Here is an 11,733-nt window from a genome sequence, read left to right as displayed (position 1 = left end):
TAAAATAAAAGAGAAAATGATATAGAGAAGACTTTTCTTTATATTATTAACTCCCTCCATTTTAACTATTTATTAATAATATTTTTTTAAAAACGAGTGCTCAAAATGAAATGTCTCTACAGAGGGATGAGGAGAGTATTTATTATTATTTTCTATTGTTGTCGATTCCATGAAATTCAATTCCTGGATCCGTCATTGTCAGCAAGTTATGAGTAAATTGGACAGGCCGTAGGATTTTTATGTTATTATTAGTAGTGGCTAAAATCTTGAAATGTGATGAAAAGATTATGAACTTTGACTTTCTAGTCAATTTCTCACGATTTAGGATTCTGGCTAAATCAAGTTGGAAAATCAAGACGATGTACAAAAATTAGCATCTATATCTTTCCTATCATTTTCTTTCTAATTTTCTTTTCTCACTCGCTTCTTCTTCCTTCCGTCAAACTTTTCCTAAAGGTGAAAAGGTCGGCGCACCTCACACCATCACTGACGATGGCTCACACCGCTCATCGCCGCTCTCCACTCAATCTTGCTCCCATGTGAATAAGGTGAAACCAAAGACAATGTATTCAATAAACTCAACCACAACGACCGGCCAATTTGCCAAATCCACCCTTAACTACAAAATGCCGCAAAATCTCCACGCGAGCAGTATTCTTGTTTAGATGGTGAATGCTCAGACACGAAACGTGCTCTTTCAGATTGCCAAAGATGTTACAGAAACAAGAACAATGTCATATTCTATTCTAAAATCGTACTACTTGTTACGAACTACACAGGAGGCCTTAATCCCGGCGAGTGTAAACATGAAGTCTATTGGTTGTTAGACCCTGTTTTCTCACCGTTTTACGAAATTTGTTTGCTTGTTCCACAGTCGGAATACGCACATGGAGTTGAAGCTGGTGATTGTCAAGACTCTCTTGTTCCATCAGTATCCTCATGCCGACATGGCAAGACGCATGCTACAGCCTTCCAATCTAAAAGCTTCGAGTGTTGGTACTTCTCCAATATCAAAAGGGATCTCACCCAATTTGGGTAATTCCAAAATATCAAGAAACTTGAGTATTGGAAAATGGGAGTTATTTGCATTCCAATAAATCAAATCTTCACAACGTGAAATCTCCAAAAACTCAAGACTGGAAAATTCCTCATCAACAAGGTTCCATTCGGATCCTTCCAGCTTGCCCAATCGTAAAGATCGAAGATGAGGCAATGATGCAATTGTCATACTTAGACCTTCCCACTGAAGATGGCAATCCTGTAACCACAACTCCGTAAGTGAAGTTGGACATGTGAAGCTTAAAACAACACCGTTCCCAAATTTACACTCTAGTGATTCCAGTATGTTGAAACGGCCAAGATTTTGAGAGCAATAATATGAGCTTGCTTCACAACAAGAGAAATGGTCATCATCATACAATAGTGATAATACTTTGACGTTTGGCATCCTGTTGCAAACCTTGTGTGTCAATCTCAAGTTCTCCACTCCTTTAAGTATGTGTAGGTTCCGCAAGACAATGCATTCTTCTTCTTGATCATTGGGAATAGGATAAGGAAGATAGAATCTCTTGAACTCGAGATGCCTAAGTTGCGGCATCTCCCAAGCAGGGAGGTGCTCATAACTCAAACTTATTATTTTCAAGCATTGATCATCGGCATCTGCCCCTATACTCGAAATTGGATTTATGAAACTAGCAACTTTCTCCCAATATTCAATCTCCCTAGATGATTTTTTAAGATGCCCCCCAATTACAACAATTGACAGTGGAAGTCCTCCGCATCTTTCAACTATCTTTTTCCCAATCTCCTCTAATTCAATAGGGCAATATTCATCTCCAAACACCTTTCCACAAAACAGCTCCCAACTTTTATCATTACCTAAAAACCTCATCTTGAAAGGGGAACAACTCAGAGAAGTGGCCAAGTTAAACAACCGAGTTGTTACAATAACACAACTTCCATCGCCATTATCTGGCAAAAACATTTGTATCTCCTCCCAAGCTTCAATACTCCACATATCATCTAACACAACCAAATACCTTCTACCCCATAACATTTTATGCAACTCTGTTCCCAATTCCCCAAAATTTCCACCAGTGGTGGAGGTTGAATTTTCTCCAAACAATAGTTTAACAAGAATATTTTGTACGCTATAATCTTGAGATATTGCAGCCCAAAGGCGAATATCAAAGTGGTGGTGAATTAGTGAATGCTCGTAAACATTTCTAGCGAGAGTGGTATGCCAACGACGGGGATGACTCTCCGGCTGGAAGGTTCTCCAACGAGCATTTCCACAAGCCTTAGAACAACATCATCACATCCCACCATGTGATTCTTCCCGGAGTTCAGAGGCGCTGATGAATTCGGTGCTGAATACGCCGCTTTTGAGTCACTTTTCGGTTTGAACTGCATCACCTTCCTTTTGACAAAGTTCATACCGTCGATTGCTTTCTGAAGATCAAGAAAGAAATAATTAAGCCTTGATTTACCACCAACAAGAGTAGAGCCAGCTAGGATTTGGTCGACTACGTGTGATTCGACAACATCTTGAGCTTTATGAGTCGCGGATGTGATTCGGCTCTCTAATGATTGTGCAGCTTCTCCATGAGAATCAGAGGTTTCAAGGAAATCGATTAAGAAATTGACAATTTGGGAAAGAGATGTAATCTGTTTGATTTCAAAAGAAAAGGAATGGGTGGAGTGATTACTGAGTGGAGTGATTACTGATTAGGAATGAGCTCCAAATCATTCATGAGAGAAACAAGTGCTGCGTAGGCTGCCATTGATTTTGCTATCAAGATTCAGTGTTTGATTTCAGTGGATACTATCAAGTGAGCAGGATTATTAACATTCCTCAATGATTAAAGTTACTGTTTCATGATAGCTATTTCAAACATGTGGAAAGCGATAAGTTATATCGTATTGGGCCCACAGTATCCATTTGCAATTCCAAGAAAGGCATTTTTTCATAAAATGTCAATAGTTTGAAATGCTATATTCTTTCCGTCCACTATATGAGTTACTACATGTATGATCGACATATGGATATTATTAGTTTTATAATATAATTTGAATGAGAATTGTAGACTTCTTCGTCAAAAATGAAAAGTAAAAGTGAAAGATGAAAAATTTTTAATAAGAAATAAAATAAAAATAAATGATAAATTTTTAGGGAGAGAGGGAGTGTAGAATGTTTGGTTTGGAAATTGTGCAACTGAGCTCCACGTTTGAAGGAATGATGGAAGCTCTCAGTGACGAAAATGAAGAAGACAGGTATCTCTCCAGGGACGGATGTAGTGTATTACTAGATGGGGCAAATGCCCCTTCTCAAATATATTGATATATATTATTTTATTTAATAATTTTGCAAAATTTGTAAAATTTCTTTATACTTGCCCCTTCTTAAATTCTCAAATTATCTGTACATATAATTTTGCCCCCTTCTATTTACATTCCTGGATCCGTCCCTGTATCTCTCATTTGACTACGTGCAAGATGTTGCGTGCTAAAAACTCGATCTTGATAGAGACGTCTTGTTTGTGCAGGTTGGGACGTTAAGCTTGCAACGGAGTTCAAAAGCTTGCAGAGAAAAATTATGTGTTCGATCTTGGCATCGTGCGATTCAGGCTGTAAGATGTTAGAATGTGGTGTGTGCAAGCAGAGAGTGTAGTAGCAGCAGGTGCCATGTTAGATTGTTAGTAGTAATCTTGATTTAGCTTCCCTTGATTTCAACTCTCTCATGGTGGTGGTTGCTTGATTTGGCTTTGTTTATTGCTTCATGTGTAAAATGACGTCTGCAGCATATCACTCTGAAAATTATTTAGGCTGTCGTCTGATTAATTTGGATAAAGAATTTTCATATGTGAAGTCAGTGGAATGAATAAATCAATCTTCCGATATGTTTAATTTGTCATGAAGTCAGTGGCAATTTTTTTTTTGTTGCACTGCTCCATTAAATATTCCTCTTGTCCTCCACTAAGTGTCTTAATTTTTCATATTGCTCTGATCCATATTAATTATTTTATTTTATTTTTATCATTTTCAGCAAGTGGACTCTAAATTACATTAACTCATTTTTATTCACATTTTATTATTACTAATATAAATTTATATAAAAATATGACTTATATTATAGTACTAATTTTTTCAACCTACTTTCTATTATAATTTTTTAAAATTTGTACAGGGTTAAATTGAGACATAGGACGGATTAACTGAGCTAGAGTTATTGTTTCTACCAAAATGTGGAAATATACCTCTTACTACTAATTCTCGAAAGGGGTCTTAGCCATAGCAATTATATTAATTGGATTTTATGTGCACTCTAATTTAGTTAAAACTTTCGTGACCACTAAATCTCAGTGAGATACCGACTGAGATATTGGATGGTTGTTATTTGTTTACTGTTAAAGCAGGGTGCTGGTGTGACTCATCCTCCAAACTATGCATTAAATTTCCAATCCAAACATTGCATGTTTCATTAATGCAAAATTGTATTTATTTTAATTTGACTTATAGATGAGATGACAATGTATCATTTGGAAATCGTTCAACTGATCCAAATATTTTTAAGTAAGACGTTAGAATTGGATTCCAATGATCAATTACATTATCAAAAAAGGTAGTCATAAATTTACATAATTGAGATTGAGATAGTTTTATCATTTTCATAATTTCCGAAAATAATAGAATATTTCTATTTCAATTGAATTTTCAGTTTACTTATCACCTTCCAGATAGTTAAGGAAGAAATAATGATTAATATTTCATTAATATAAAAATACTCATCTCTAAAATTAATTAAAATAAAAAATATTCACATAACGATCTATTTTTGGATATTAAATGATCTAGGAAAAATAACACAAGGGAAATAATACAAAAGGGAAATACTTTATCATTAGTATTTTATAATGTAATTTCGATAAGGGTAATTCTTAGTTTTTTTATAGTTTAATTTTTCAGATATTGAGATAAATGATTCAACTGTTACTGTGACTATTTATACCTCATGATGATTTGTTTTAGAAAATTTAACGAAATAAGAAACAAGCTATGAAAGAATAGCAGAAAAATAAAATTAAAAGAATAAATTAAACTATAAAATGATTAATTTAAAAAAAATATTTGAATTATATATAGTACTCCTACTAGTACAAAATATAGTTATGTAATTATTTTATAATTGTATATAGTAATTTAATTGTATAGTATGTATGTTAATACTGCTTTAATTAATTCAGAATATAAATTAATAAAAAAATTCTTAAAAATGATAGTGTATAAATTAGTCATTATATTATGTCGCTAAAATAATAAAATTAGAATTTAATCAAGAGGTACATTTTAGATAAATTTATCTTTTTTCTCCATAAAAAATCTGCTTGTAAGGGTGTCTCCAACGGTGCCCTTCCCGTTCGTCCGTCGGGGACGGGCGACCTGACGGGCGCCACTGTGGCGAAGGTCGCCCGTCCCACTCGGACGTCCGACATTTTAAGTTTTTTTTTTTTAAAAAAAAAAAAACTCTATAAATAGGGCTCCTCCAACGTCATTTCATTCACACCACTTGTATTTCCCGTTCGTATTTGTGTCGAATTTTAATTCCGTGCATTTTAATTTAATTGTAAATTAATTTAATTGTGGGAAGGGCTAGTGGGAGGGGCGAATGGAAAGGGCTAGTGCAGTGAGAAGGGCGAGTGATGTGGCAGTGAAATGGGAGGGGCTAGTGCTAACATGGCATGGGAAGGGCGAGAGGGAGGAGCGCCGCTGGAGACACCTGATCCATCTACTCGAAAATGCAGATAAAAAGGTTGGCATCCAATAGGACTATGTTTCAGAAAACACAGCTGCTTACACCTAATTATTACCATTAGCATTAATTATAATCTAAATGAACCTTTTTTCATATTAAGAGTCAACAGAGATAGGATTAATCTATTTTTCGAAGAAAACATATTTAATGCGAAAAAATGTCACTTTCAATAAATATAAATTAATAAACAGAGACTCACCCAAATAATAATTTCGCAGATAGAACTTGCTTCAACAAAAGATAAAGCTAAAGCTTAAAGAACTGAGAATCCTTCATACGTCTCTCTCTCTCTCTTCTCTGCCTCCCCTCGTTAAAGAAGAGTAGCGTGGAGACAATCTCCGACATTCTGTGAAGAGACAAACACTACACAATCAAACAATCATTCGTAATACTATTAATTTGCTCTGCAGGTGCTGTTGTTTGTTAATTTTTGCTGAGAGAGAAAGATGTTGGTCGTAAATAGCTTTGATTTATGGCAAAAAGATACCTTCTTTTCTGCAGCTGAGGAGGTTCAGCAATCTGCCGATATGTAAGTGTGTGTGTGTGTGTAATTCAGCTTAATTATTCCGACCATTTCCCATTTCTTCTCCTTTTTTACTGGTATAATGATCTGAGTTTTGTTTATCTTGCGGGATCTTTTACTGTATCTTGTAAAGTTTAGTCCTTTATTTCTTGAATGCTTGCGCAATTTGTCACTGATTTTACTTTTCTTTCATTTTTATTTTTCTGTGATGGGGTTTGTGGTTTTGGTTTTAGCCAGATTCTGGAAATTACCTCATACATATTCTTCTTCTTTATTTAGCTTTGATTTATTTCAATTATTTTTCCTGAATCACATAATTGTTTTGGTTGGAGATAATATTAGTTCAGTTAGGTGAGCTGTTGTTGGTTGAAATTCTTTTTCAACAACTGAATAAAACAATAAGTGGAAATTTTCATTGATATAAGCATGAAATAGTTTCTCTTTTCCTATTCTGAACAATGTATCTCTGCTCAGCTGTTGGGGTGGGGTGGATAGGGGCTGCTCACTCGAAAGGGAGCTGGATTTAGTTATAAAATGAATAACAAGTGTATATCATTATTGTTCTTGCTATTTGTATGATAAAAATAAAGTAAACAGAAAAATTACTGGTAAAGAACTGCATTCCATTTTATTTATTTCTTTTGGCAGAATGGAATCGGCTTATAGGGCATGGCTCAAATCAAGGAAAGAAGGGTTGGTATCACAGCATTTAGATAAGCTTAATAGAGAGCTGCTGATGGCTTTACGCACTGCAAAATGGCAGGTCAGATACTTTTTTGTTTTTGTATCTTTCGTTGATTTCGTAAAGTATTCTACATGGTGATTATTTTCCCCTTTTTATTTGTTGTTTTGGTTGGACAATTTAATGTCATTTTGGTGATAGTGTTTGATTGTTGAATGCCATTATATATCTGATCCAATTTTTATTTCTCGAAATCTTCTTTGTTACTATATAGTTGGAAGAGTTTGAAAGAGCTGTTTGTCAAAGCTACAGAAATAAGGGTGATGATATTACAATCACCCGGCATAGGGAATTTGTTTCTGCCATAGAGGACCAAATTTATCGTGTTGAAACAGCATTGAATGTGTCACTGAAAGTTGAAGGGAAAAAACCATTTCAGTGGGTGGATTTGGACAAGGAAGAATCTGATGACTTAGCTCATTTTCTGTCCGGAACTCCAGGGACATCACAGACGATCAAAGATGGTCGTATAAATGTGGGATCACCAGTCACTAACTCACTTTGTAAAAGTAATATAGAGGAACTAAACAGTCTTGGTTCTCCAGTAAGTACCAAAATCCAAAAAAATCAGGGTTGGGAAGGAGTTCCTGCAGGTGTTAAGGATATAAACTGCTCCACTGAGCTACAGGAGAGAAAAGTTCGTGACACAGAGAATGAAATCAGCAACCGAGCTGATCAAAGTATTAGTAATCTAAAAGCCTGGAGTTCGCCAGACAGAAACGCTTTGGAGATTGTTGTTGATATGGATGATACAGAAACCAATGAATTAAATGAAGCAATGCCTAAAGAGGAAGGTTCAAAACATTTGATTTGGAAGTCAAGGGGTGATATATTTTGTAGAGCTAAAGAAGTGAAAAGCCACACTCAAATGAAATTGATAAATTGGATAAATAATGTAAGTCCCAATGGTCATATCTCATTTTTTACTTTATAAGAATGATAAGGAGCTAGTCGAAGATATCATTTTGTAGAATGCTTTATTTGGCATGTCTTTTTAACATGGTTCTTAAATGGCTCTGTTTCCTTCAAACCACAAAAGAATTTTCATTCCTTATTTATTAGTAATATGAACATTTTCTTATGAGATAGATGGATGTTCTCCATAGAAATCAATGCCATTTTGACTGTCAAATATTTTTGAAATGCTATAATTACTTGAAATATGTTCACTGTCTTGCAGCACTTTTGCGGACGCCAGGGAAATCAAAGACAACATCTATCACCAGGGGTGCCGGTTAAATCCATACGTTTCGTACTCGCTTTGATGCTAACCATTTTTTTATTTGGTGAGCTTGTTATTTATATAAACTTCTATAGATAGTGCTCATGGCGAAACTGTTGAATGATACACATAGAAAATATGGAAATGTATGTACATCACTCTTTAGACGATATTATATTGTATTGTCGTCCATTAAATAGAAGCTTCATCCGCCTCTAGCTCCATACATGAAGCCGTAACTAATCTCAGCCAATCCAAGCCTTACTTGATAATGCTAGTGTAAAATTTGAAGAGGGGATCTATGTAATCGACGAAGCTTGATAAAATTATGATTAGTCGTATTGTTCTTATAAAATGTATCCCAGTGGAAACATACAAAAGGTGACATATTTTAGCAGAAGGCAAAAGCAACTAGTAATAGACGCTCCTTACTTGCATGATTAAAGTCGATAACCCCTTTATTGACATATTTTAACTTTTATAAAGTATAAGATGCATAGAGCTTTCATTCTGTTAGTTAGTTAAATGTTTGAGGCAAAATTTGATAATAGAAACCACACTGACTCGTCTGTTATTCATGCAGTCCCCTTCGTGCTCCACTCAACTTAAGCCTTGCTGAAGTACCATGTCTAATAGAGGTATGTGTACAGTTTTAAAACTTTTGTATGCTATGGTAGTTTGACGAATCTGAGGTTAATTATCCATTGATGGAAGGAAATCATCTGTGTGTGACCCGAAAGGGTAATTTGCACCAAGTTCCTGAAATTGTGCATGGAACCCTGGACTTAACCCCCTTGTGTTTATCAATAAATTGGGTTAATTGCTAAAGAAAATGATGAAAATTGACTTGATTTTGGTTTTTGACATGTTTTAAAATCGTTGCAATAGTAGCACCACTTTTTTCAATTTGTAGCAAAACAGACATACCAGATTGTTTTGACTCTTACACCTTTTGTGAATTGTGAATATTTCATGACTGAATCATGTTGTTCTTTTAAGCAAAACATAATTAAACAATGACTGCACCCTGCATACAGGTCATGGAGTAGGAATAGTGATGGGCTAGGGACGGCTTCTTTAGTTCAACTGTGGATAAACATGGAGGTCCGAGATTTCCCAGTTTGAGGTACCTCTCAGAGGCATATCTCCGAGAATATAGATTGTAAAACATGCAGCATCCGATCTTGGACAGAAAACGAACTTCTGAGACGGCTGTTGTATAGTCGTGTGCAAAGTGGTGGTGTGATGTTCTTCAGCCTTGAGTTCACAATGAAAGCGTGTAAATGCTTCTTATTGATTGATGCAGACAAGACATCCTTAATTGTGATAATTGTTTGTAGATAGGTTGTTTGATTTAGACAGCCTTGAGTTTACAATCAACTTTATCATTCTCTCTCTCTCCTATTTCTGAAACCAATATTTGTGGATTGATTGTGCTTATATTACATAAGGTATGTGATTTCTTCAGAAAAGGATATCTTATAATCTCAATACATCCATATATACATTGAGTTATTCTTTAAAAGAGTATAGTACTGTTTTGGTCTTAAACATATGACCAATTTATGATTTTGGTCCAAAACATTCATTTTTTGAAAATCGAGTCCAAAACATATGAAAATGTTGTTGAATAGGTCCTTTTTTTACGGTTTCCGTCAACTGTGACAGTCAACCGTCATTTAGCCCAATTTTGACCCGATTAGACTTAATATGAGATTATTAGTAGCTTAATATTATGTTAATTATTTTGCTAAATAATTCAATATTTAATATTTTGAATATGTAAAGAAACTCTTCCAAAACTCACCTAAAATATGACTAAGTGGACATGAGCTGTAGCTCTCTCTCTTTTCTATCTTCTCTCTCTTCACTCTCCTAAGAACAAGAGCCCTAGTTTAGGATTCCGACCAAGAACAGCCCGATTCTGACCGATTATTGTTGGTTTCCATGAGGTGGAAGTCGCCCTACCCTAACTCCCGTTTCATCGACGATCTCGTCGATGTGAAAAAAGCATATGCGAGGAAGAGGAAGTCCAAACATGGACATCCGCCTGACATCGAAGATGGTCCATCAGTTGATTCGTCGAAGCAAAACAAACAAGGCAACGAACAAGGGTCATCGTCGGCGTCGGGATTTGTGGGTTCTAACCCTAGCTCTCACGTCGAAGAAGAAACAAGGCGGACATTGAACCCTAGTTCTTCAGACGGTGACCCTCGAGCTTCCCTAGAAAGCAACCCCGATTTTTTAGTTTTGTTGGTGTAATTCGACACTAGCTGTGGTTGTGTTTGAGTTTTGTTGGTGTTAAGATAGATTCAGTACCTATAACAATGCCTTTTTTATCGTGTAAATGTTCGAGACCAATTCGACTTAGAAAATGAATATGAAGGACCACTTTGTATTGTATTTTGTTGCCCATTTATTGGTTCAATTAGAGGTCTTCGCAGTCTTCTTACAGTAGCAGAAAGCGTAGCTAAATCGGAGGTCTTTGAAGTCACGAACGCTGTCGCTGTCGACGGAGTCCCGACTGCACATCGAACACCCCATGTTCGAAGGTGTTTGGTTGTTGCAAAGATGGAGATTAAAAATTAGGGTTCTTGAGGGGAGAAGAAGAAGGAGCGGGAGAAAGGGGGGAAGAAATTTGAATGAAATGAAGTGTTGGAAAAAACGATTATACTACCCAATTTTCAGAATTTTCATTTAACATTTACAAAATTTTCATTCAACAATCCGAAAAAAAAAATCTAATTAACTACAGTAGTCAGCTAATTGGGTCAAAACTGGGCTAAATGACGGTTGACCGTCACAGTTGACGGAAACCGTCAAAGAAAGGACCTATTCGACAGCATTTTCATATGTTTTGGATTCGATTTTCAAAAAGTGAATGTTTTGGACCAAAATCATAAATTGGCCATATGTTTAGGACCAAAATAGTACTTTACTCTCTTTAAAAACTAAATAAACAAGGATATTGTACTCCCTCCGTTCCACAAAAGATGTCACACTTGTGGGACGGCACGGGATTTTAGGAGGTTTTGTTTTGTGTGTTAAATGGAGAGAGTAAATATAAGTTTTATATTCATGTAAGAGAGAAAGTGTGACATCTTTTGTGGGACGAAGGGAGTAGTTCAAAAGGATCCTTATTTTGTACTCCTTCCGTCCCACAAAAGATGATACATTTTTCATTTTGGTTTGTCCCAACCAAAATTACCCATTTTACTATATATGGAAACACATTTCTCTCTACTTTATTCTCCATCTCTTACTCTACTCTCTTCACCACGCATAAAATAAATTTGCATAAATTCTCGTGCCACTCAAGGAAGGGGTCATCTTCCTTGGGACGGAGGGGGTAATAACAAACACTATGGGTTGTTTCGTTCGAAAGTTGTATCTCATGATTAAATACTACTTATATGTTTGGTTCATAGAAATTG

The 11,733-nt window shown here is 35.6% G+C and overlaps 1 protein-coding gene and 1 pseudogene across 1 annotated transcript; one reads left to right on the top strand and one right to left on the bottom strand.

The window, feature by feature from the left end:
* Positions 1 to 680: 680 nt before the first annotated feature.
* Positions 681 to 2,792, bottom strand: LOC125197167 (putative disease resistance protein RGA4; annotated as a pseudogene).
* A 3,241-nt stretch (positions 2,793 to 6,033) lies between these two features.
* On the top strand, positions 6,034 to 9,771 carry LOC125196894 (uncharacterized). The gene is made up of 6 exons (XM_048095554.2): positions 6,034 to 6,341; positions 6,984 to 7,098; positions 7,292 to 7,972; positions 8,258 to 8,363; positions 8,883 to 8,937; positions 9,337 to 9,771. The coding sequence occupies exons 1-5, from the start codon at positions 6,259 to 6,261 to the stop codon at positions 8,906 to 8,908; spliced, it is 1,011 nt and encodes a 336-aa protein (XP_047951511.2). The 5' UTR covers positions 6,034 to 6,258; the 3' UTR covers positions 8,909 to 8,937; positions 9,337 to 9,771.
* The last annotated feature ends 1,962 nt before the right edge of the window (positions 9,772 to 11,733 follow it).

The sequence above is a fragment of the Salvia hispanica genome, chromosome 4 (genome assembly GCF_029641045.1).
Source record: "Salvia hispanica isolate PSC_SH4W2 chromosome 4, Shi_PSC_v1, whole genome shotgun sequence".
NCBI lineage: Eukaryota > Viridiplantae > Streptophyta > Magnoliopsida > Lamiales > Lamiaceae > Salvia > Salvia hispanica.
The sequence above is the reverse complement of the archived record's forward strand: the minus strand, read 5'-3'. Positions and strand labels throughout refer to the sequence as shown.

Coding starts and splice junctions, on each gene's coding strand:
- LOC125196894 (XM_048095554.2), top strand. CDS start 6,259: ATGTTGGTCGTAAATAGCTTTGATTTATGGCAAAAAGATACCTTCTTT. Junction 6,342..6,983: donor GTTCAGCAATCTGCCGATAT/GTAAGTGTGTGT, acceptor TTCTTTTGGCAG/AATGGAATCGGCTTATAGGG. Junction 8,364..8,882: donor GCTAACCATTTTTTTATTTG/GTGAGCTTGTTA, acceptor TTATTCATGCAG/TCCCCTTCGTGCTCCACTCA.